Consider the following 26,743-nt stretch of genomic DNA (forward strand, 5'->3'; position numbering starts at 1 on the left):
GAAGAAAGGTTGCTCCCAATTCCATTTACTCATTATTAACTACTTTTTTTTTTTAATGCTATCACTTTTTATCAGACATTGAAAAATACAAGGTAAGGCATATTCATAGCCGATTTCAGTTTTGGAGGAAGATTATTAAATACAAAAGACGTGCCAGAAGTCTGTGCACATCTGACACATCATGAATAGCATACTTCATAAATTAGTTGATTTAAAAGATTTTCCTCTCAAAAAGAGCCTTGATTTCTTAACATAGCATTTTTATACCTTGAAATTACTACAGAAGAAAAAAATTACTGCAGCATTAAAGAAAAGATTATCTAAAAGTTTGCACATATTTACACATTTAAAAATAATTACTTTTATATGGTTTACAACTAGGTTCTTATTTCAGAAAAGCAGCACAAGCTATTCTCTACAGCTGGATAATTTCAATATAGTTGCCAGTTCACAAGTGTCAGCACTCTTGCAGTTTGCTTCTTTTGACCTAATGGACTTGTAAAAAAATTGGATCTCTTGCCTCCTTTGCAGTTAGCAACAAGACTTTCAAATTGCTCCCATTTGCTGCTTTTGGGGATAGCTACGTTCACTGGCTCCCAAAGCTACTCTCCTTTGAGCCCTGAAAGATGCTATCTGCAGAGAAGATACTCAGTGGAAGTGCAGCTACCGTCTCCTGCCGGAGGCCGCACATGCTGTTCTGTAACACACTTGTTTCCCCTACTCCATCACAGACTTTCAGCCCGTATCAGAGCCTGGCTCTTTCAACCAGCCATGTAACACTGACATACCAATGGAGAAATTTATTATTTTTAACATATATATATGTGTAACGTGTATGTATCTTGTTGATTCACAGCATTTCAAACTCACATTATAAAGTTTGCAAATTACTATAAGCTATTCTAATGTAAAAAAGCTGTCTGATTTCACACAATATTGGCCTATGATAATGCAAGCATTGCTCTATCAGAGTATTTATTAGAGCACATAAAAATTTTATTGCTCAACTTCATTTGTGTTGTCTTGGTTACAACAGCCACAGAATTTATGGAGAAAATAAATAGCTTTGATATCCTCAGTTAACTTCCTAAGGTAATCCACTGATGAATAAGGTTGTAGAACAATCATGTAACCCCTCTTCTCAGTTTTGAAGATGATAATCCAGCTTGCACCTTCTGAGCCAACCTCAATAAAATAGGTTTCTGCTGAGCAGTTTAAAAAAAAAAAAAAAAGAAATCAGTGAACAAACATGACTTCACACTGCAGTGACTGTTATAAACAAGAATCTCTAAAGCATCGCAATTCAAAATAATATTGTATTATACAGGGAAGAAACAGTTGCCCTGTTCAGGAATACATCATGGAAACATTAAAATTCAGTCTTGTCTTTTTTTTACCAGTATTTGGTTGTTCTCACATCTTGCTGCTTTGGCGGCTCTACATAAACTGTATCTGTGAAGTAGAGATTATATATTAATGCCACTTACATAACACATGGTTTCTTGGTGGTTTAGAATTACGAATCTGTTCGACTGCCTTGTTACTTGCAAGTTAAGACTACAGGTTTTGGCACTTCAAAAAACCCCCAAAGAACATTAAGACCAAGATATTTGGATGACAGGAGTACACGTTTTCAGCTTGAATAATCTCTTGGCCTTTTACACTTCCCCGCCACCTGATCCTTCAAAAAGCTTTCACCACTGCTCTACTCAGTACGACTAAACCAAGTAAACCAAGCATCCAGCTAATGTCATAGGAAATCTAAATTCTACTCATCTTCACCGCTCCCATTTTCTTAACTGACACAGTAAGAAATCAGCCACTAAATGTCTGATTTTTACTTCCTTGCTTCCTGCATTTGCATGGTCTCACCATCTGAATTTGCTTCCTTGTCAGCAAAAGCTGTTGCCCTTGACTGAGAAACCCCTCACTTTCAAATGCATAATACATTAGTAGCCCTTCATGAAATGTTTGGTTGCTTTCACCAAGACTAAGTTTCGATGTGATCTCTAGACTAAAGAAAACAGTTCACCTGAGTTTCAGAAACAGGTGCAAAAGGATTTGTTGGCCTTAGACCAGGCTGTGTATACATCATTGACTGGGGTGCCATCAAAGGAGCAGCTCCAATCTGAGGAGGTACCTGTTAGAAAAACAAAAACCCCACAAAACAGGTATATAAAATTCAAACGTAGTTCTAGAAGATACATCTTTTCGCATTGTTAAGTATAGTAGAGAATAAGCATGTAGACACACACAGAAGCATCAAAGCTTTTAGAAAACTTGATGTATAAAATGTAAAGGAATCTCTTCCAACATACAGTGTGAAAAAGCTATCAGATTTCATATGCTACTGACCTTATGAAACAATACATACAAGTTTCAGAATCCTTTGAGCATAATAATACCTGCCATGAAACCCAGCAGAGGAGACAACTGGGTGTTTCAGGAATACAAGACAATCACATTTCTTACCATTCCATATACAGGCACTTGAGGTGTGGTCAATGGGTATGCGATAGGAGCAGGTACCTTTAATCAAGAAAATTTTAATGTATTTTAGATAAGCTCATGCATACTAGTAATATATACAAAACTGTGAAAAATACATATTTTTCAATACTTAAAATAACCAACATTATTTACAAGAAATTGACTTACATATCCAGGATAGTGTACTCCATTCTGGCACAGCAAAAGGAGTAAGGACAGAAAATTATTTAAGAGGTATTCGAACTGGAAATTCTAACCAAGGGATGGATTGAAGTCCAGTATCATAACTGTCTGTAACTATGCTCAACTCATTCATTCAAGCAATTAAAGCAGTAGGAAAAAAATGCAAGGACAGTAACATCAGTGACTATGCCTGTTAACTTGGATGGGCTCCCTCCCTTGAAGGCTATCACTAGTAAGACTTACAGCAAAAGCAGTTGTTTTACTAAGTCTAGCCAGATTTGAGCATACTGCTTGCACAAACGTTTGTGTGAGAAGCTTTTAGAAGGCATGGCGTGCAATATTCCTTCTTCCTCCCATTATGTGAGAGAAGGACATAAAAAAAACCCCAAGGAAGCCAGTGACCATTCAGCTTAAGAAACAAATAGCAGTAGATGTTTAGTCAAGTAAATATTGCTCACATACTGATTTCTGATGTATGCAACACATCACAACATGAAAAAAGAAAAACGAAGAGCATCTCAAGCTGGTGATAACTTGTATCGGATTATGTTCACAGGCACAGCGACGCATGCACTTTATATTGCCGTGCATTGTAAAGTAGTGCCAGTTATATTAAAAATGGAGTGCTAGTAAAAATGCTTCACTATGAAGGAGTATGCAGACTACACATGAATTGGAGGGTTAGTACTCTGAATGCCACAGAGCAAGCCAGGACAGTTAGACCTTTCCACCACTGGGGCACTGATTTTAAAGATGCTCATAATGGAGCTAGTTCTTCACATCATTAATTGTTGGAATCCCAAGCAAATGAGTGAGCAGATACCTGGCATAAAGCATTCAAATGCTTAGCAAGAAAGTATTAAAACATGAACATGTGAAATAAAAACACACAACCCAAATCCAGAGTCAATGTGTGCTAAGGTGCCCTCTATCTTTCAAAAATAAGAATGCATCAGCACTGGTAATGTTCTAGAGCACCAGGAGGGGACAAGAAGATTTAATGGTCTCAGAAGTCTCACACAGAAGTGCTATACAGCTGAGACCTGCCCTCATCTGAATTTGAATTTCTGGAGTCCAATACTGGATTTAATATTCTATTCAACTTTGACAATTTTGAATGATACTCACGAGGAAAATAAGCATTACAGGCAAAGCTATTCTGACTGGAAAACAAAGTCTGACAGCAGTCCAAAATTCACAGCAAATATGGCAATTACCCTAGTTGTACATATAACTGAGATGAACATTGTTCTTTCCTCCATGGCAGCTATATTTCAGGAGTGGTTTGTATTTGTATGAATATATAGGAACTGAAGATACTTGAAAAATCTCTTTTAAAAGCATAGGAAAAGTCAGTTGCCTACAAATATCCCTCCAAGAAATGAAAATTCTTCATTTAAATAGCTGTAAAACTTCTACTTAGTACTTTGTACTGTGTTTAAAGTATGAAGTTGCTGTTGAGCGTTATCAAAAGTCCGAAGTGTCACTTGACCTGATAATTAAGACGCCTTGCAGGGATTGCAGCAGCATTTCATGTGATAAAACTGAAAAAGGAGTGAAAACTGGAAGGAACAGCAGTTTTGCCCTTGAAACACATTCTTAGGATTCTTAAAGGTGCATGTGTGTGTGCGGGGGAGCATCTCAAACATGCACATCGGAAGTTTTCTGGTTTGGGGTCATTTGTTTCAATTCAAAAAGAATGCTGATTATTTAAGCCTTTAATGGGCAAGCTTTACAGTGAGGGGAAATAAAGCACACTAAAACCTCTACCTCATTCAGTTTGAGAAGTGATCCTACAAGCATTTCCCCCTCCCCCCAGTCTTGTCCCAAACGGACTTTGCTATTCTTTTTAAGTTAATTCAAGTAGGGAAGTAGCATTTGCTAGAATGAAGAGGGGTTTCAGTAGTACAGAAATTACCATATGTGGAATAGCGGGTAAGGGAGTAGGGTTCCATGTGGTCGATGTGCTTGTTTTTGCTTGCCAGTTTGTTCCACCAGTAAGTTTTTTCTCTGTAGGCTGGGTCCACTGCATATCCGATCTAAAATGAAATTGTGGTATTATATTTCACAGACAGTCAACAGCTAGAGTAACAACAACATGATGAAAAACCAAAACATGCCTTAAAATGTGTACACAGCTGAAATCTATGGGTGGAAGAAACACTCAGGATTTCAGTAACTACTTATATATCTCTGTTCCAGTAAGTATGAAGTCTGGTGGTTCTGTTTTCTGTTAGAAGTACACTATCATCACTGCACTGTACAGCATAATGATTAACTGGAGTTTTATGTAACTGCAAGATCTTTTATGGTGCCCCTTAAAAATACTTAAATAAAAATACAGCAATTGCAAAACTAACTGAAGTGAATTACTTCAAAAGTTAAGGTTGACCATCTTATGGTGACTGACCACAAACTCACTGTTCCAGTGCTGTATTTGGTAGCAGATTACTTTCAAGAGTTGAGACGCTTGCCATGTTAGTGCTGGTAAACTGTGCCAGAGACTACCCAACAGTCATGTAAGAACACTGTATGTACATACATGCACTTACTTTTTGGATGGAGTTCCTCCAAAGCCAAGATCTGGGAGGAGAGAGAAACAGACAAAATCCCTAAGTATTTTTAAATTTTGGGAAAAAAGCTTGATTTTTTTTCTCAGTAACAAATGGGAAAGTTAAATTCAAAAGCTTCACACTTACTTCCCACTAGATTAGCAAGTGAAGAATCAAGGTCATTTGCCAAAATTTTTCCACTTTGCTGGTTGGCCAAAGCAGCTCTTTGACTTTGTGGTGGTACTGTGGGTTGCAATACATCATCTAGAAAGTTAAAAGCTAAACAAAGAACATAAAAGCAACTGTTAACAAAACAGTTACATTGCATTTAATAAAAGTCATCCATAAGCCAGGGAAGTATTTTCTTTATAAAACACTAAGTAGTTTGAGTATTTATATATGGAGGTTCAACACGCTGGCAGTGTTTAAGGCTTAGACAAAAACACAGTTTAATGTCTTATTTTTTACAGAATACTACATTGTAGCTACTAATCTAGTAGAATCTTTAATTTTCCTTCAGCAGAAACTGACCGTATTTTTAAATTATGATGAATGTCCCCTAAAAATGAAGAATGAAGGTAATCCAAGATAGTTTCAAAGTGTTCTTGCAACACAATATAGCACTAATTTCGTGGTACTGCTAGTATCCTGAATGTACACCAGAGTTTCTTTGCCATATGTTCATAAGAACTTTGAATATACAGCTAAATAGCATCAAGAGAAAGATCGTTAACTCAACTACTCTTCAAGCAACATACACAAAACTAGTTTTGCATTTTTTTGTAAGCGCAACACCTCTCAAGGAAGTTAGAAGGAACTCATTATCATGTATCAGGAGAAAATACTGAAGTCATAAGCATTGAAAACAGATTTAATATAAGCTTACCCATTAGGAGATATCCAGTGGGCCACGTTCAAAGTTCATTCCCCCAAAAAGAGAGGAAACCATTATTACACAGTATAGGAGATTAGTCAAACTTAAAGTAAATAACTGCAAATGAACTACTTGCCTGTTATCAGCCCTATAATCAGCTTTCAAATTTATCAAGTTATTAAATTTAGAACTGCAATAGCAATTACGCTAAACTGTTAAACAACTGTTGCCTGTAGGGTATAAATAAGTCATAAACTAGTTTTTACCACTTGTAGTCCTGTATTCTGGTGCTGTAGATTTTCCTCCAAAAACAGCATCAAAGTCCACATTAATTGTTGAAGAGGTGGTACTTGGAGGAGCTGAATGAAGAGGGAAACCTGAAAAAAAAGTTTAGAGTAATCAAATACACCTATGGAGTAATACCATTCATTACAGTGAAACCAGAAAGTTAAAAAGAAAGATTCAAATTACCATCAACAGTCAGAGGATGATACACAGAAGCATATGTAGGCTTATGACCACTAAAGTCATCTTTGTAATAAGAGAGAAGAAAATAAGGTCAGTTTAACAGAGAAAAAGGAAGAGGGAACCCCAAAATTAAGTCTGCAGTTAAAAATTAAGAATTTTTAGTAATAAAAAGGATTTTTAAATTTAACAAGTAACACCTGCGTTCCCCATTGCCAAAGAGAAAGGAGGTCGCATTTTGAAAGAAAACAGCAAAAATTCCAGCAACATTGCAAGTGTTAGGATGCCTAGATTGGGCAAGCTGAACAAAATAATGAGTTATTTCAACTCTACAAATAAAACTTTAAGGAAACAGATAATTTACTACATCTGGAATTAATGCACCGTTTTCAGTTGTTAATAAAAAATGAAGATTGGTCCAAACCACAAAAAGATTACATGGCCCAGTTTATTAGCATTATTATCTCCAGTTGCAAAGAAATTACACAGGTTTTGTTTGGTTTTTTACCACTAAACAGTTCCACCGTTTGTTTGGAGGAAAAAGCAGAATTGATGAAAGGGGTGGTAGATTTTACAGCTTCTTCAACTGGCTTCATGTCAAAGATGTCCAGATGAGGTGGAGAACCAACACAACCATTTGAGGACGAGAAAGGACCTTTCAGATGCAGAAGTGAAGGAAAGAATACAGAGTACAAGGAATGGAAAAGAAAAACAGACTGAAATGACTGAATATGAGAATCTCTAGACAAAGTCAAACTGTAAATATTCCACCTAGTGATCAGTCCATTAAAGATACAAATTCTTAGTTTCAGATAAAAATCCTAACAGCTCTTCATTTAGGGAAAATAATTCTAGTATTGCCATTGGGTGGGAGGGGGAGAATGACAGAACATTTATCAACCAAAAAAGTTAGATACTACATTTTTGCCTTCAATAATCTACCTTTTAAATAGCACATAAGGGTATCAATTCCACCTATTAAAATACCAACACTTATAATGGTGTTAACATTGCCTTATTTCAGCATTTAAGACATTTCTTTCACATCTATCCCAATTATTCTTTGGAGGGATGGGCGAGGGTACAAAGAATGCTGTGCCCAAGAAACTGGGAATGACAGCTTTGCTGTAACAAAGCTCTGAGGTCACCAACACCTTTTAAATTAAAAAGGTATATTAAATATCACTTAATGGAATGGAGATACTAGGCCAGAATCTTTTCAGTTACATCTACATAGTTTATATTTCCGAGCATTTTTAAACTTTAATTTTTCGTTACATTTCTTCTACCTGTCCCCGTTATTGAATAGCTCCTTCACTCTGTCTCCTGCACATTGACACCACTGCTATGTGTTTAAAAAAAAAGTAACTCTTCTATAAGTTTGCCAGAGCTTTCAGATGACTTATTTTATATTCTGTCAAGGATAGAAATGTTTGGAGGCAAAGCAATTAAGGTTTAAGATGTAGATTCAATTAAGTATGAATCTCTAATTTATTCTTGCATTCTAAAAATTCACCCATCATTTAGACAGTCAAATCATCGTGTCAGCTCACCTCCCCAAGCACTGCTTGCTGATGTTGATATAGCTGGAGTACTCTGCACAGTTGGAACAAATGCAGGCTGAAGATCAAAAAGATCACTAGAAAGGTTGGGCATGCTGAATAAGAAGAGAGAGAGAGAGAGAAACATGAAGATACATAATAGGCATTGTATTCTTGTGTTATACGAACATTCACACCAATCTCATTTTCTCTTGTTTACTAGTAGCCCATCAATAATAGTGGCACAAAACAAAATAGTAATTAAGCACTTCCAGTTGACCAAATACTAAAATTCCTGTGAATACACCAGGAAAGGATCAGCAAAAGGTTATTTTTTTAAAAAAATTACTTGAGAAGTAACTAGTATCAGTGCTTTGCAGTTGATTGTGGAGCCATAGACCAATGCAGTAGTTTCTGCTTACTTCAGAAAGCAAAGTCTCTCACCTATTTGTTGTGGGTGCTGGTACTGCAAAGAGGTCAACAGCTACAGTGGTATTCACACTTTTTCCTGATAAGGTGCTTGGGGATGCTGATGTGGAAGTGGAATTTGGTACTACAGAAATCTCTCTTAATCGCTGCTCCTGAAAGATGAGATATACAGTTTGCATTTCAGTTTTATTAATTTACTAACCCTTCAGTCCTGAAGACCTTTTCCAAGAAGAAATTTTAATTATGGTCTTAATAAATAAAACAGTTATTATTTTTAAGTCCTAAAAACAGAAAGATGATTGCAATTAGAGATAAGAGTATTTGTTTTAACAAAGCCTTTAAAAATCAAGGTGGGACTTGAGGTTTTAAGTTATTTTTTTTTAATGACCTGTAACTGCCTAGAAGTAAAACACTTCTAGTCAAGCTACACATTCGAGGCTCCCTTCATAGTCACTCAAGAGAAACAGGTCAATGGACCTTTGTTCAGGGGGCCCCATCTCTCTTTACTATTAGGATCTCTTCATAGTTCAATTCAGATGTTCAGAAGTCAAACTGACAATGTGCATCCTAATAATAGCCATGCAGTTTTGCTTTTAAACTAGCAAAATAAAAACTTAGCTTACATTATTAATTTTAGGTTTACATCCCTTGTTACTTATAGATATGCCCACTGCATTTATACAGCACAGATCAAAGCACAGGTGTACGTTTTACACTGCTTACATTCCTCAAGTAAAACACTGAGTGAGCTTGCAAGCTTCCCCACCCCCAAAATGAAAATTGCTATCAACCAATTTAATTATTCTGTTACAGCAGCTACAAGTCCTATCATAGTAGAAGTGGGACACTGAAGAGGGAAGACATCTGATGCAACTCCTGAAAACAAAAACAACCAAAAAAAACCAAACCACAAACCCAACCAAAAAACGCAAACATCATCACAACACTTGCTGAAATTCAAGTGACGCAATTCAGCAGCAGGCAGCAAGACACACTAAGATTGTAGTCTAATAGCAAAAAACCTGCTTCACATTGATTTGAAAAACATGCCTTACCCCAAGTCAGGCAAGTGGAGAATCTTCAATGAGACCTCTGTAACTCCAGAGATGAAATTCAACTCTGCATTACCTCAAAGTTTATTTTCCCACCCCAAATAGTTTAAAGGATCTCATAATGTGGCTTCCAGATGACGTGATCAAAGTTGCTTCATTGTTTAAGTGTGTCTAGAGATGTTAAAGCAACAGAAGAACTGCCCCACTTGCATATGCCTGGGACGCAACAGAACTACAGATTTAGCTTTCAGCAAGAGAAGAATCTTGCCTTGTTCAAGACTTCATACTGTGTATGTTCTCAGGAAACAGCATTGTAATCAGGTTAAAAAGACATGAAGTACCAGAATTCAGGCCTTAAGGAACCAAGAGACAACACAGGAATTTTCTTGGAAATGTGTTATTATGCAAAGTTCATAAATTATACCTAAGTACACATGATTTCAAACAGGTTTTCAAACTAAATTATAGAATTATAAATAAGACCAGTTAAATGTGGACAGAACTGTAGTGTATATTCTCATTATGATTAACATGACTGAAGAATCACACTAAAACCGTATTCCATACATAATGTAGAAAAATAATCCCCTCCTACCAATAATCAGTCTTACAATAGCAATGTTGTATGTTCAGCTGCTGATGTAACCTAGAAATGCTGTATATTCATTTTGTGAATCTTTGAGATAAATAACAATCTCTTGTAAGGAAGAATATAAGTGATTCTTATCAGCTGTCTGCTATTCAAATAATTCTCCTGGTAGAAGGGTCACCACATATTGGCAGCCATCACGCTGCATCCTACAGAATCGTGCCTTGGCCTGTCTTCAGATGAGAGCTTCCCCACCATACACTATTTTAAGCCAATCCTGGTTTTCACCCGTACCCAGTTAAAAAATAAAATAAAATAAAAAAAATCACAGAATACAAACTTGTATATAAAAAAAAAAAAAAAATAGTACCTTAAGTGCCTGCAGTCTAGCTTGTTCTTCCTCCAATGCTTGCTGCTTTTCTTTCTCATCCATCCTGCTAAATGACATTCCTGTATTGGCCAGCGTGGAAACAGCACTGGATAGGGCACTAGCTCTAAAAACAGTAATAATTAAAAGAAATTTTATTAAGAAAAACAGTCAGGTATACATCAGTTATAGTTTAATCATCAAGTGTCTTATCTAGTTATGTGTCATTCCCCCTCCACTCCAGTCTTTTCTTCTCTTCTCTGGTACAGAAAGGCAGACAACCCAATAATGAGGGAGTTTGGTGGTAAAGCAGCGCGAGTACACAGGATTACTCCCTCAAATTTCAGCAGGTAGGAACTGGAAAGTACAGAACACACCAGTTGTCTTTTTTCTTCAAGGTTGTATAGACTAGACTGGAATTCTCTTCCATTTGAGTGGCAGAGGCACAGAAAGCTTGTTTGTACATATTGTACATATAAGAGTAAACAAAGCACAGTTATTTCCTAGATAGTATACTTTTTAGGAGAATACTCTGGCAGTGAATCCTCAGATACTTGCAAAAAAAAAAAGAACACACCAGTTGTCTTTTTTCTTCAAGGTCAGGAATGCAGCTTACACTGATACATTTATCAATATTTAACAAGTTTCTGGGGGTGAATGCCTATGCCAAAAGACCGCTCCCACTCTTCAATCAGAAGTTCTGTTCATACATACTGATACCATACTTGACAGAAAGAATAACACAATTCCTGTCAGCACAAAGCATCTAAGCTAATTTGGCTGTCCTGAGAAGGGACTGGAGAATGTTTATAAGCAGGTTAAGATAAATTCACAGTCTGCAGGGTAGATAATTGACAATAAAGATAAATACTGTCCTACCTTGGGTAAAAAGAGCCTCAAAACCCAAATAACTTAGAAGTCTTCTAAGCCAAAGGACTTCAAACAAGTAAAAGGTAAGAAGAATAATATACAAGGTCTCAGCTCAGTGGTTTATTACAGCATGGTTAAGTCTGTCAGAGACACAGGCAGACATACCTAGATTTCAAATGTGACTAAGCTAAGACTACTACCCACTAGATGCTTCATTTATACTTCTAGGAAGACATATTTGGAAGTGAGTAAAATTCAAGGAGAACACCAAATGACTGAATCCTGAAAATTCTTAGTATGAAGATGACAAATCCTAAGTATAGTCATCGTTGTAATTCATTGGGTGCTCACCTGCTGGCAGCAGAGACTTCTTTTGTTTTCTTTCCCTCCACAGAAGCCAAATGCTGTTCCAGTGCTTCAAGCAAGCTGCTGGGTGCCTAAAGTTAAAAGTGTTTATAAAACAATGCTTCTAGACAACACATCGTTGTTTAGTACACAGATCAGTTTCCTCATCCACTAAAACCAAACAAAAACCCACACATGAATGATTCTGCCTTTGGGTTTTGCTGCCATCCTGCGCACCTGGAGTCTATCTATCCAGCTGTGGTTCTTTAAAAGGAGTAGCACCACAGAGACATGAAATAAGGATTCCCCCGGAGCAGGTCTGCTTCTGTGAACACAAGTTGCATTCTTGGTTTTGGCAACAGTATTTGCTATGTTAAGATTAATCCAACAACCACAGCCATAATCAGCAGTACTCCCTTAAACTCACAGGAGTACCAAAATGAAGCCTTTGCATTTTTGATCCCCTTTTCCTTGTAACATCAAAAAGCCAATCACTTTCCATTCAAATATTTACAGTCAAAGGCTTGTGTTAGAAACACTTGACTACAGCAGAATGTTAGGTTTGATAAAAAAAGGCAATAAAATTCAACCTGATCCCCAAAATACTATTGCAGACTGAGTAGCTATTCAACACAATAAACCAACTCAGCTACTCCAAAGCCTTTGGTAGCCTAAAACATCAGAAACTAGCAACATGACTTCAAATATTGGTTTTCGGCAGTCTCCCCCCCACACCCACCGCAAAAAAGTGTTACCCATGAGAAGTTTTTAAACATTAAGCTGTTTTAAGATTCCAAAAACCAGGCTTCTTGCCACTTGAATCCAGTAGGAAGTCAGGCACTAAGACACTCAGCTGAGACTTGAGACACCTAAATGAGTTTTAGGTGACCAATACTCAAAGCTTACCAAGACTTCCAAGCGCACAGCCATGACATTATTCAGTATCTGAGACAAAGACTGTAACTGATAGGTAACAGAAAAGAGCAAGTTTATAATACACAGACTAAGGCACACCAGAGCTGCTTTGATTCCTATAGAAAACAAGAAAAAAGTGCCAACCATAACCTGCCTTCTTGCTGCCATATACTTGTATCCACTACAGAAATATTCCTTCCATAGTAAAGGAAACCGCTTCAAAGCTCAGAATAAATTTGAACTCATCTTGATTACACAGTCTTAGTAGGAAGTAAGAATTCTTCAAATCACCCTATAAAAAACAACCTCCATCAAGCAAAATAATTAGGCTGGCACTTTTGGAAGAGTTCACCGCCTTGCTATTATAGCCACATTGCTCTCGTGGCTTTTGACTATGCGGTCCATATCCCGTAAAACAAGTGAAATAAATCCTCCTGCAGATTCAGATGAAAGGAACAGACCTCTAAAATTTTAATCTACTTGTCAGCTCAGCCCTCAACCCTCACCTGGCAGGGTTTCAGAGACATTACACCTCTCTCACCACTTGCCAAATTTCAGTAGGTAGAACAGACATGATAAGCATTGTTTGAAAGAAAAACAAGCTTGCCCTTGCTAGCCTGTCTATACCAAAAGCTAGACCAAACTATTTCCTGGAAAGAGGAATAGTATTAATCACACAAGGCTTTGGCAAGTTTTGGCAAGTCTGAAATACTGAGCAGAATTCTAGCATCCCACATTCAATGAAGACCAATTCAAGTTACAAGAGATACAAAGAAAAGCAATTAGAATAATCCTATAAAACTGCTTGTCTTAAAGTGAAGGCCTGAGTAGATATTTCTTTCTATAAATAGAGCTAGGTAAGATAAGACAGCGTAGTTACCTCAACAACTGGTCATGAATAAATTCAGTGTTCAAACTAGACAGCTAAACCCCAAGGCCACTCTAAAATTTATCTGTATGGAAAAGCATATTCTATACTTATTGTTTCTAAAACCCTCTAGACAACCTCAACCACAAAACCTAAACCCAGTTAACTTCTCAGAACTTTCTCATTGCTGCAAGCACCCAACAAAACATCAGGGATGAAATCTGGAGTGAACAGATCTTAGCAGTTTTATGCCAGAAAAGATGCCTGGGCTAATACGACATTATGACTTGAAAATGGCTGTATTTTGACTCAGCCTCCCTGCCCCCAAAGACATCTGACAGGCTAACATCCATACAGAGAAAAATGACCCAGTTGCATTCATGAAATGCAGTAACAGCTATAAACAGAAAGTAAGCAACCTCATTGTGAAACGGGGCACCTACAAAGGAAGATATTTTCTTTATAGGAACTGGCAAAAGTGGCGGTAGCATGAATATTAGAGTGAAGGAAGAGAAATGCTTATGCAGCAGCAAGAATAATAAGCCTCTAAAGAGAGAAAAACATTGGTGTCAAGAACAGCTTAAGGAAACTCCAAAATATGCATATCCCAGAACAGAATATACACCAGAACAAAGTATTTGGAAAAAAATTAAATATGGTAGACCAGAATAGAAACAAAAGACATGATCCTGTCAGAACTTGCTTCAGAAACACAAGCACACTGAAAATTAAATTTTTGTGAAACCCTTGTACTAAGAAATTTTAGCAAATTCTTTTAATGGGGCACTAAACTGACGTGCAATTATTCAACTCCTATTAAGTGCCATGAAATTTACCATAGAAGTGGAATGCTTAACAGTGGTACTGAAATTGCCAAAATACACAGGATGCTGACATCTACCACCACAGTTCAGAATGTCTAAGGGCACTTAAAACAAAATAGCTGAGCTATTAGAAAAAATGTTGCAAGAACAGTAGATATAAAGGGGTTTTCTCACTGAAAGTTTCAGATATAAATAGCAGCAAAATGAAGTTCTGTTCTCAGTAAATCAAAAAAAATCCTGCTTTGAAGAGCCTTATAATGAGCCAATTAACTGGACAAGTGCATACAAACCCAGTGAAGTTTAACTTCAAACTTGAGGATAAGTTGATTAGCATAATACAGACCAGCTGAATACTGCAGTGCTATTCAAAAGACAGAGTAAGATGCTAAGATCAAACACCAATAGAAAACACCAAACTACTGTTTTCATTCATTACCTGCTCTTACCCTGCTGGTTACAGTCGTATTTCTTTCTTACCACAAAGGCCTAGAAGTTCTTAAAGGTGTTAATATTAATTGCTAGGAGCAAGTATTAGAGATTTTTACTTTGAAACATGTATAATTCCAGATGGAAATCATACTGTAGGCAGTAATGAACACTGACAATGGAAGTTTGTGTGGTTTAGATTTGACTTCCATATTAAAAAGACACTGATGAAGATTAGGCAAGTCTTCACAGTAGATATATTTTTACATGATTAACGCATGAAATTTAATTCCATGAAGGTAATGTAGGATTAGATATGACTGTTCAAAGTTTACACATCAGATTTTAACTGTTTCACATTGACTCCACTTAAACAACTAGAGTGCTCTAGAACTCTAAGGCACTCCAGTTTATTGCCCAAGTCTCCATCAGGTTGCTACAGAAGGAGTACCAAAATACCTCTGTCCTGTTGGGGTGGTCCTAGATGAGAAATACAACATCCCTACAAACTGAAGGAACTTGGCAAAGAGTAACTTTGTGCACTTCAGTGGACTATCAGTGTTTCTGTTCACCAGGTCAAACCATCTTTTTCACCTCCTTTCTGCCCCTCAGTTTACCCTCACTAGAAGGTGTTCCCTTGCATTCTACTTTTTAGACTAAATGTTCCAGTGCACAACCTGTATTGCACGTCCCTCATACTACTAAGTAGTATCAAAGCCAGCTTTAAGTGCTAATATAGAAATATCAAAACTATTCAGACCTCAGGGAAAAGAAAAAATTCTTGACTGAACTAGCTAATGGTAACCTTTAAGTGTGTTGTGAGACATTCAGTTACAGTGAAATGAAAAGTTTTCCTCAAGGCATGGCAAGATGCTTGTGGCTTACATGCCAGTGAATCTTCTGTGATAAAATCCAGAAGTCCTTGAAAAATATTTTCTCTAAGTTTTATTGCTTTAAACAATCAGAAAATCTTATTAAGAGCTGAAAAGTGCAAGTACTAAGTACATTTAATCCATGGGAAAAGTCACCATACATATTTCCCATACATAAATGCATAGAAAATACATTCTCAATATAAACAATTCCTATGATACACACCAACCTTTAAAAACACAAAGAACAAAATAATTGTGTTAATATGATACGTACACTGACCTGAGTGAGGTCTGGAATGTCACCCTGATCAATTCCAACTTGCTGGGTTTAAAAAAAAAAAAGGTACATTACTACATGCATGGGCAATGAAAATAAAAAACAGCAATGTCTGAATGTTACATAGAAACTAACATATTAAAAAGGGATATTCATAACTTTCTGAACTGGTACAGGTTTCACTAGGAACACACCTTAGAAGTCACAACTGCATTAAACTGCATCTCAAAGTAAATCCAACTTTTCATCCAGCTTAGCTTTTTCATGCAGAAAAGCTTACATTAGAAACACCCACAGGAAATTTATAACAACACTTCAGAAAGCTTACTGTGTTGTCTGCTAATAAAATTGATACCCAAGAATCTCACTTCATGTTAAATGACCATATACAATCTTTAAAATACCTAATCTGTAGACTACTTCCTTGAATAGCAAAGTTAAGCAGAAATTAATGTTTGTGAAGTTATTATGAATATAGACTACTGTAACCAGTACAGACAGCTAAACGATATCCTTTCTATAGATTTAGATTTATTTACCTCTGCTACTTTGAGGAATTCTGACAATTTGGTCATTCTGGCTAGAAATTTTTTGTAAATATCCAAGCCTTCTTTGCACTGGTTCTTCTTCATATCAAAATATCTTTCTGAGGATGCAAATAAAACTCTTGTAAGGTGAGAGCCTCCCCAGCAAAAAGCTGACACAGTATTTTAAAAGTTAACTCGAGACAAACTTCAGAGAGACAACAGACAGCAGTAACAGACAGCAGTAACTCAAAGCTATTCACATTTTAAAATTGACATGAACACCTGACACCTTTTGTAATAAGTCAGCCAAAAGAAAAACATTGATTTTTCTATTTCAATACATTAGAACATAATGCAAAGCCTTATTAAGCATGGATGTGAATCACTACAATTGTTAAATTGGGTATTTAGGGGAATATTTTCAAGAAGTCAGCTTGTTAGCTGGCAATGAGGCAAGTTATTTTATAATTTGAAAATATTCCTGGTAGGTATTTACAGTTTTAGACCCTGTATCAATGCATTTTGATGTTTGTAAACTGCCTCAATATCCAAAAGACATCAGAATGGCTATTGAAGTGGTACATATACTGAACTGACCTACCAAAAAGAGTATCAACCACATCCTTCATTTTTTATGGTTTTGTCCTATATATTTATACATATTTCACTAAGTAAAAACTAATGGATTAACAGAACAAACTGATGAGATGTTTTCATTCAGAAATTTGCTTGAATAATCATTAGAAGGCTTTGCTAAGAGCTTACCGCTCTTGGAATAAAAAACCCTACATGTCATCTACTAGGCTCATGTAGATTCGGGTACCAGGTAAAAGTGAATAGTCAAGCTATAAAGAAAGTATGGGAAACCAGAAGTCAGTCATACTGTGACTATACTAAATACTCAAAATACCAGGTACCTCACTAATACTTCTACAGTCCAATTGCCAAAGGTTATCCACTGCACATTTACAGTGTCTTTGTTTTAGTCTCACCAGTCACCCTCTCATCTCAATTTCTGTTTCAAGATTTATTCTTCAAGGTAGAAGTGTATGTTTAAGCCTGTGCTAGTTGCCACTGAAACTAAAACAGGCATAATTTAATGATAATGGAGTGGAGACAATTTATTAGGAAATTGCAGTCAGAAATAGTCTAGATTTTCTTTAATTCTCTCAGTATCTTTCACAAAAGTTCAAAGCTAAAAAAAAACAACTCACATACCTAAAAGATTAATAATCCCTTCATTGTATGCTGCAAAAAGTCTAATGGAATCTTTAAAGAGGAGCATGAAGGCAGCATTTATAACACCATTTGTTAGTTCATTTGGATTTGCCTGTGTAGAAAGCAACGAGAAAGTAAATTAGTTTTTAATAAAATAACATAACTCTCACTTCAAAATGAGAGCACGTTACCTAACATTGAGCTTAAAGTACTTACATCAAAATCAAGGAGTGCGTCAAGCTGGTTCTGTATGATTGGAAGGGTTTTCAGAAGCTTTTCAGCGTTCATGGTTCTCATCACTCCATCTATCCTGCAGAGTAGAAGACACACATTTACAAGTTACCAAGAGAACTCAGCATATGATGCTGTTCCAACAATACTATGTTGCTTCAAAGGGCCAAAAGGAACACCAATCTATGATAAGCTCAAGAACAACTGGTATGTCCCTCCCCGCCAATATGAAAGACCAAACAAAGGAAGCAGTGACAGTCTTACCCCCTTTTCATTTTGGTGAAGTCAACTGCTACAAGTCTATATGAAAGTGCTTTTTCATTCAAGTATCTGCTATATCGCCTAATGAAGGTAGACATATCATAGCCTAAAAGTTAAGCATTTATAAGTTAGACATTTCAAAGAGGTACATTTTGTTTTAAGTTCTTTTCAATAACTACTCTCCTACTAGCCCATTTACATCTATTTGCATTAAAAACCCATTTTCCAGAGTCCCAAGATTCACTTTTTTTTTCCACCTTGAGAGGTAATGTTACAGTTTCTTCCCAACTTGCTAAGATGAGGAAAGCATTCACTGCAATTATGAGAATAAACACCTAAACACATTAAAATATTAGGCAAGAACCAAGCAGCTTTTATTAAGATGTTCTTGAAACTAGACTAAAAATGTATTCACAGTAAAACGTTGAAGACTTTGGTAACTTATCTGCAATGTCTCAAAAATCACATAAAGACCCAAAAATATTTCCTACCATTGACAAGTAATTAAAAGACTTCTAAAAGATTTGAAGGACTTCTCACTATTTATACAGGACATCCTAGTTACCATTCCATGCACTTTAACAGTAAACACTTACTCCTGAGACAGTAAGATGCAACAGCAGATCATTCATCACGTTTATTCTAATCAGCCTTAAGAATTCACTTTTTAAAATATACAGCTGCACATACACATGATACATATGTTACAGACAAATTTCTAGCACTCAGCTAGGCAACTTGGAATCTCACTTTCTTTGTGTCTACATTCTTGGTAGGATATTCTTTGATGCCTCATGCAATATAAATCATAATACCCTTTCATTTAAATGTCGTTTGTCTCCTAGAGTGCACCAACACAAGCACTATCACAAGAGCAAAAAAGCAGTAGTTATTTCCTTCAGTGAAAGATCCTTACCCTGCATGGCACTTTTGTCCAGGTAGTTATTTAAATTGAACAAAGTGTTTCGGGATGCAAGATACTGGATAAAGCGCTGTTGGTGAAGAAAAAGTTGAGAATGTAATTGTGAAAGTCAAAACATTTAAGCATGTTACAAGAAAACTACACTTACCTCTATCAACAATAGAAACTAGGTAAAAAAGGAAAAATTTAAAGGAAAATTAGAAAATTGAAACTACTGATTAGCAAAGCTTCTGAAATCCAAAATTCTATGTGGCAAAAATAGAAAGTTAAACTAAATAAAAAGACATCACTGCCTGTGAATAAAAGGCTAATAATCCTAGAGGAAGCTGCTTAGTTTGTCTTTGCAGTTTAGAGTAGACAAGCTGGAAAATACAAAACAAAAATACCATTTGCATTATCCAAGCTCCCAAGGTTTACATAGCTCTGCTGGTGCTGTAGAAATGGGCAACACACTTAGTTACAAAGTTTAAAAGTAATAATAACGCTTCTGGAACTGCAGCGAGCAGCAGCACTGGGGTTATAATTATAGATATGTAATATATATTACATATATATAAATAAAATAATGCTGTGGTCTGACTAAACAATATTTAAGTTTTGACAAATAATAGCTGGCTCCAAATAATAGCTGGCTCCATAAATAACAGAAGAGACAAACACATCCAGATAGCAAGGTAGTTTTAAAAGGTTCTCTACCGCTGCCTCTCACAAACCTCCTATGATTGGGATTTCTTGACTTTCTTGCTTCTTTGTATGTGTTTTAGTGCATAAAAGAGGATTATGATCAGTATGGCTTAAGGGTCTTGTTACATCTTTGCTCTGAATCCCCCTGCTGCCACAGTATGCCAGTACTTCCAAGGGACCCAAATGATTCCCCAATTTGTCATGTACTGCCTCATCAGTAACTCCATATGTGTTCTCAGCCTACAGCTACAGAGTTCACACAAGCCTACAACATGCAGCTTGCCTACCAACAGTTCTGGCACTGTTTTAACTTCTTATTCTGTTTTCCAGTCAATTTATCTGGTCTTTGTACATCTTAGTACTGCATTCAAAGTGGTACAGAAGAAGAAAAACAGTTGGAACATGATCAGGAACAGAACAGTGATATTCAAAAGGTGTCTATACACATTTCAAAATTAGCTACTGTTCTGAATCTCATTTTAAAAGGGCCAAGGCTAACTCTCGCTCGCCAGATGTCAGGGTCTTGCATCGCACAATGTACAGGTGAGAGTTTTAACCTGTTTCACCCAAAACTTCGTCACAAGAAACAGGTAGTCTTGTTGAACAAGAAACTGCAAGACAGTGATTGCCCAGACAGCATTTTGACCTTCTGCTGCATTTACTTGTACTTTAAATAGAAGTCCAACACCTGATAATTTTTTATCTGTTTAAGAAAAAGGCCTCTTTTAATGTATTAGAGGAATGAGGAGTACACTCATGTTCCACCTGAAATTACAGTACTAGTGTTCCAGCCACATTATCTCAGCAGGTATAAAGGAACTCTAACTCTTCTGCCACTACAAAATTCTGTATGGGCAGATACTGACTGCTAGCCCACAACTCTAAGTTTCAAATTTTTTTCTGTGGTTCAGCTGTATGCTTTTTTTTTTTCTTTAAAGTTTCAGCATGTAGATATAAACTGTATTGGAAGAGAGAATAAAACATACAAACTGATTTACAGCATTCAGTTTTGCTTTATACTTATGGAGTAAGTAGTGAATTCCAAGCAGTGAATTTTACTTTGTATTATCCTCCAATTTCAGCCTGTAATCTGTTGAAACTACGATTTAAACACATAACTGACTTGGGGAAGTGTTAACAGATAGCACACTATGTTTTACAGGTCAATTAAGTTCACAGAGCTTTGAAGAAAGGAGGCAGCCCTGAGTTTCAGAGCAGTTTAATGGCTGGAAGCAGTACCTTTAAGAATCATCGTTTCAATATTACCAGTAGTCAACAGTCATTTATTAGGAGAATGACTACACACAAGATCAGGCCTAGACTGTCACCTGACCAAGACAAAGTTTAGTTTTTAACAGAAGGAGACAGGCTGTGTGAGACAGGCTACATTTCTAATGCCATGTTATTGTCTGGGAAGTTTTTCATAAATAGTGATAAAATAATTTAAGCGAATTAAATGCAACCTGTTTCGGAGGAATGTTAATGGCAACAACATATGAAGATTTAGCCCGTTAGATGATGATTTGCAAGATCAAATATTCTAGTCGCCATATTCCTCCACCCTTTATTAAGCATTCTTATCTGTTAACAGGTTGGCTGCACATTTGTGGAGTGCTAACAAGACTCTTGCTGTGCTCTTACTGATAAGCACTAGCCTAATGAAGTTCATCAGAAGTTTTTCAAGTCTTTATTCTAGGAAGGTCACTCATTATTCCCTCACAGCCCAAGCCAGATATCTGCAGGTAAAGTGCAAACACTGATATATTTTGGTATTGAAATAACAAAGGAATAGTTTCTTCTTTGGAGAAGTACTTTACAGCCATCAGCAGAGGAAAACCGAAGACCTTTGGAAAGCTAAAGTACATATCTAATAGATAGAGACAATTTTTTAAAACACTGTCAAGGAGGCTTTAACAGAACTAATCATGTCTTACCTCATTTCCATACATCATGAGGTGGTGTGTTGTAATTAGAGCTTTGAACACTACAACCCAGCTACTGTTTGCAGTTCTCTCAAAGAGTGTATCTGCCAACTGCGGAATATTCACATTCATTTCATTTGTGCACTGTATTAGATCTAAATTAAAGAAAAAAAAAAAAACACAAAGCATTACAATGAGTTATATGCTCAAAAAGGATCAGCGTGTTATTTTGTGGTTTTACATTGAGAATTCATACTGGAAGCATTAACTTCAGTTCTTTAAGAAATAATTGAGCTATTTTACAATCCTTGCTCAAATTCACTGCTTTTAACTGAAAGACTCCAAGTATGAACTTCAAAGGCATTTCAATAACTTTACAGAGTCCTAATATCTCATCAATAACCTGCTCCAATAGAAACTCTATGCCTAAATTATAGTCTGAAAGCCAGTGTAGAATTTCTGGATGCTCAATGCCTGAATCCACTGACTCTACCAAAAGAAATGAAAATCAGAGAAGCAAGGAAAATCCAAGACAGCTATACCTCATCAGATCAACAGGCAGCAAGCACCCTGCAACTCTGACATAAGCTTGAGTACTGACACACATGACAGCAAATGAGATGCTACTAACCTGTAATAAGCCTCTTTTCTAGAAGAATTAAGAGCAAGAATTTGCATCTACACACCTTTCCACTTAGCTAAAAACCTAATCACCAACCTACTGAGTATTTTGTGGTGGATCATGGCAAGTCTCAGGCTTTTGTATATATACATATATATATATTTAAAAAAAAAAAAAAAAAAAAAAAAAAGGCAGCTCTTTGTGTCCAAGCCTGATTACAAGCTTGATAGTAGAACATTAACTTGGTAGGTCAGAGACAGAGAGGTTCAAGTCTCTGCCTGAGTATTGGTACAAAACCAGAACAGGCTCCAGCAGATACATGGGAAAAAAGCCTGCCTGAGAATGCTTGTGAAGGCACTTGCTGAGGAGAGCAAATAACTGAATCCAGGACTATTCTAAACCCCTCAAGACATGCACATTAGACATTTATTCTCTCTCTGAGCTAAATTTGGCTCAGGCGTGATCAAAGTACACCTTAAGGACTGGGCAAGGCCAGCAAAACAAACATCTAGTTTGAAAAGCTTCCTTTGTGGCCTCTTATTTAAGCCAAGTCTGTGAGCAGCCTGTTGGTTGCAGAGCAGCATTGCTGTTTATGCGGTTTGTCTGCTGAAGTACGTGAAGAAGGGTAGGTGCTTGGAAGTTGGGCAACAACTGCATACTGAGGTGTCGGCACTACTGAAATGGCCAACATACTTGTTTTATTAGCAGTGTGTAGAGGACAGGCTACATTATCATAAGCCATTTAAACATGAACTTAAGAGATCACACATTGATAGCTTAGAACAAAATACTTCACAGAAATATTGCAGTTAGAATTTATATCTGTTCTAGTGCACAGAATATATTACAGATGTGTCTTTAATTAAAGACCTGTTTATTAAGAACAGAGTCCTTTGATTAAGGATCGCTGTTTAGAATAATTTAATAACCAGAGTAATTTTAAGAGTATAGAGTTTTACATAGTATCTTGTTGAGACAGAAAGTTGTAAAATGCAAATTCTAATAAGTTACTAATTTCATTCTGATATCAAAGGCTTTCAAACATGTACAAAACATGCAAGTTGAGATTAAAACTTTCATCCTTATTAGTAACACACAAAAACACTGAAATAACTGCACAAAGAGAGGCCTGAAAAGAAGTTTTAAGCAAGTTATGCACCAAACCCTTATTGTTGAGTAGTATGAAAATATTTCAGTATTTACAAATGTAAAGATTCTCAAAATGCGAGTGATTTGATCGATGCCGCTCACCACTCACAGCTCTATCATCGTCAGATGCTGTGTCAAATTAAGTACTTTAAAATGTCAAGAAGTCTAACAGTCCGGAGACAATTATTGGCCCATATAATGAAGCAAGTCCCAATTCCAGAATTATACATAGAAAAAACTTGATTTTAATTCAACAGCCTCATGTCCTGAATGAGAATTTTATTATGACATTTCTAAGTAATTATCTCAAAACACATTATGGCAAATAAGTCTTCCTAAATGCAATCAGTTTATAAGCAAGCATTATGAAGATCTGTTAGATCTTGCTCAGTATTTTTCATGTAACTGAAGCATCTGTAGCCAGCACAGAAATGCTACAGAACTGTTACAAGTCATAATTCCTACTCTTAGTTTACCAAACAAGCAAACAAAACAAAACAAAAAAAAAATCAACAAAACCCCCACAAACACTATACAGAGCAATAACTATAATGTTACTATTAGGTAACAGTTAAAGAAATTCCATTGATCCACTGAGGTCAAAGACCACACAGATAGTCTACTGAAAATATTATTTCTGCACAAAGTCCTTTTCCTTCACACGACCACTACACAAGTCAAATTTTTCACCGAAGACTTTCAATGTTAAAAGTGTTTATTAAACAACAGATGAAACTGGGAGGGAAGTTCCAGGTTAAAACCAAGCAACTTTCTGCTCTCAAAACATATTAGCTAAGCTGACTTCATTCATATTTTGCCAGCACTCTCCACAGAGATTTCAATCTTGTCACCTTCCCCCAAGCTAAGGTCTACCAGCAGATGTTCCAGTAGACCCTAGGATGACACCGAATACCTGGGAGATCCCTTGCATCTACTTATGTTTGAGACTGATATCAAATGAGTTCTTATAGTGCTGCTCAGGCACAGTGTGACAGAAATCCTATCATTGGCAACTATACCAAATGCTGTAACTCATCACCACAGACCACCACATTAAGCCACACAGCTTTGGCTTATCATGCCATGATAAATGTTTAGTACCAGATATCTACCTTCAGAAGGGAGCAACTGCCTTCTGCTTTGGTACACAAGACCAAAAGAAGTCTTCTGTCAAGTGGCAGTAACAGAGTAGAAGTTGACAGACCTCTGGTGCATTTGAGAAGCTCCTGTGTTATCATTTCGTTCCACAAGTGTGGTTCCATGTGATTGAAAAGCGCAGTTGCAGTAATTCTGTAAAAGTGCTAGTAAGGTTTTCCAGCACATACTACTTGTTTCTGTAAGATGTGAGCCTGACCATTTTAAAAGGCAACCAAAAGGAAATATTTCACATATGTAGGAGCTACTCAGAGTCTAACTCGAGCTGTGCTTGACCTGGGTGAGCTGCAATTCCCACGCACTTTAGACACGTGCTGAAGACTATACATACTGGCTCCCCTGAAGAAAATTTTTACTGAGGGCACTTATCACAATTATGGTCTTTGGTTTCACAATCTCCTTGAATGGCACAAACACATAAGCCACAGTTGGCAATACCGAAGAACACATGCTTAGGCAAATGAAACATCTCTGAAATATTAAACTAAGAATGAAAGGTGGAAAAAAAATCTCATCGCATTTTGTAGGCCAAAACTGGACTTTCCTAAGAGTGTATTGCAAAAATGTAAGTTTAAAAAGACTCTTTAATAAGGCTACTCAGGGCAATTTTTAAAATTTTTTATTTTACAACTTGTAGTAATAATGCTAGCATCACTTTTGAATTCTAGAAATTGAGATACGTAACAAAAAAAGCAAGTGACATTTCTCTAATCTGATTCTTCTAACTCTCCAATAGGAATATCTACATAGAAACTACTGTATGGATCTGGTACAGCTGGCAGCAAAAGAGGAAAAGGCAATTAAAACCATACATCTGGAAGTATAAAGAAACACATGCACCTGAGAGACTGACAGCTGGGCAACTGTGGTATGGATGTTGGCAGCAAAAACTGGACTGAAATGTGTAGGGCAAGTGATGCTCATTTTCTTATCGCGCTACTTACATAAACACTTTACAACTCAAAGCATTTTGCCAATTACCCAGAGGAATCATTTTAACTGCAAGTGAAACTGTGGTGCTATTTCTGGAATGGAATTTAGGAACATGTTAACATCACATAGGAAAAAAAAAAAAAAGAAAGAAAAAAAAAATCAAACCGCTTTAAACCAGAAGAGTACCATAGGTGTTTTCAAGCAGCCTGGAAGAGCTGTGGAAATCTTACTGCCTAGAAGAGTACTGAGGATTTCTCTTCCACAGTTCGTCTGAAATACTGGCACATCATCTATGAAACCATACAGCTCTTTGGAGAACAGCATGCATAAATCCACATATTAAAAAAATATATCAGGTTTTTGGAAAATTCTCAGCCAGGCACTGGCAAAACCTGATGTACTTTTCAACTTTCAAGTTACAAGAAAGTATCATTTTTCGATCCACTTCTCTCTCTCAAGAGAAGTGTAAATACATAAGCTAAAGAAAACCGTAATGGTTTAATATTCCTGTATTTCTTCCACTTTGTCACAGGACTGAATCTGTTCTAAGACAGATATAAGAATTAAGACCACTTTCTTTAACCCCAGCAGTCTTGAAAAAAATTACATTTTCTCTTTGGAAGTTGCACCATAAACTATAGATTACAAAAACATAAAACAGAAGAGCTACTTCAGCAAACTTTCTCAACATAGCTTAAGGAATGCAACAATGCTTGCTGGAAGACTTAATTAAAAAAATAGCACCTGACTGATACAAATATTTTTATGCCCATGTGCTCTTATAGTGCAGATTTGATAGCAATCTAAGTTTCATTTCTATCATAGCTAAATCTGAACTTAGAGTTACTTTATCAGAAGCAAAGCAGTTTGGCTATTCTGTGTCCTGATCGCCCACTAAATAAGGGTACATGATGGCCCATAAAGTTTTTTAAAAAGCCTTAAGCAATTTCTAAATAAAAACCACACTTACAGATTACAAAAACTTTAACTGTTTTTTTGTTCAAGTCAAATTTCCTCCATTACTGTACTGAAAAGCAAGCGCTTCAAATTAAAGACAGCCACCTTACTGCCTGTGGAAGGGTTCAAGAGTATTTCTTCATACTGCATCACAACTCACGTACCTCTGCAAGAACCACATCGCATCAGCATTCACCTGACAGTCATGAGCTCTAGCTGC

At 36.5% G+C, this 26,743-nt stretch overlaps 1 protein-coding gene across 10 annotated transcripts; it reads right to left on the reverse strand.

Annotated features, from left to right (window-relative positions):
- On the reverse strand, positions 1–26,743 carry LOC104133337 (phosphatidylinositol-binding clathrin assembly protein). Of its 10 annotated transcripts, none has more exons than XM_035902267.1 (22): positions 26,688–26,743; positions 21,720–21,862; positions 19,096–19,171; positions 18,183–18,285; positions 17,904–17,997; positions 17,688–17,799; positions 16,482–16,588; positions 15,940–15,987; positions 11,764–11,849; positions 10,546–10,669; positions 8,550–8,686; positions 8,118–8,221; positions 7,073–7,219; positions 6,571–6,630; positions 6,366–6,476; positions 5,373–5,504; positions 5,226–5,256; positions 4,592–4,712; positions 2,473–2,529; positions 2,033–2,140; positions 1,398–1,452; positions 1–1,202 (listed from the first exon to the last, which is right to left on the reverse strand). In XM_035902267.1, the coding sequence occupies exons 1-21, from the start codon at positions 26,713–26,715 to the stop codon at positions 1,438–1,440; spliced, it is 1,944 nt and encodes a 647-aa protein (XP_035758160.1). In that variant the 5' UTR covers positions 26,716–26,743; the 3' UTR covers positions 1–1,202; positions 1,398–1,437. The 10 variants fall into 10 exon arrangements, with proteins under 10 accessions (XP_035758160.1, XP_035758155.1, XP_009645027.2 ...); XM_035902262.1 differs by having other exon boundaries at positions 1–1,205; XM_009646732.2 differs by having other exon boundaries at positions 44–1,452; positions 5,373–5,489; positions 15,946–15,987.

The sequence above is a fragment of the Egretta garzetta genome, unplaced genomic scaffold (genome assembly GCF_000687185.1).
Source record: "Egretta garzetta isolate BGI_Z169 unplaced genomic scaffold, ASM68718v1 scaffold411, whole genome shotgun sequence".
NCBI classification, from domain to species: Eukaryota; Metazoa; Chordata; class Aves; order Pelecaniformes; family Ardeidae; genus Egretta; species Egretta garzetta.

What these genes read in the sequence shown, in the direction of transcription:
- LOC104133337 (XM_035902267.1), bottom strand. Translation starts at nt 26,715, where the DNA reads ATGCTGATGCGATGTGGTTCTTGCAGAG. An exon ending in ACGCACTCCTTGATTTTGAT is followed by an intron (nt 17,800 to 17,903) that starts GTAAGTACTTTA and finishes CTTTCTACACAG; the next exon opens with GCAAATCCAAATGAACTAAC. An exon ending in CTAGACTGCAGGCACTTAAG is followed by an intron (nt 8,687 to 10,545) that starts GTACTATTTTTT and finishes CTCATCTTTCAG; the next exon opens with GAGCAGCGATTAAGAGAGAT.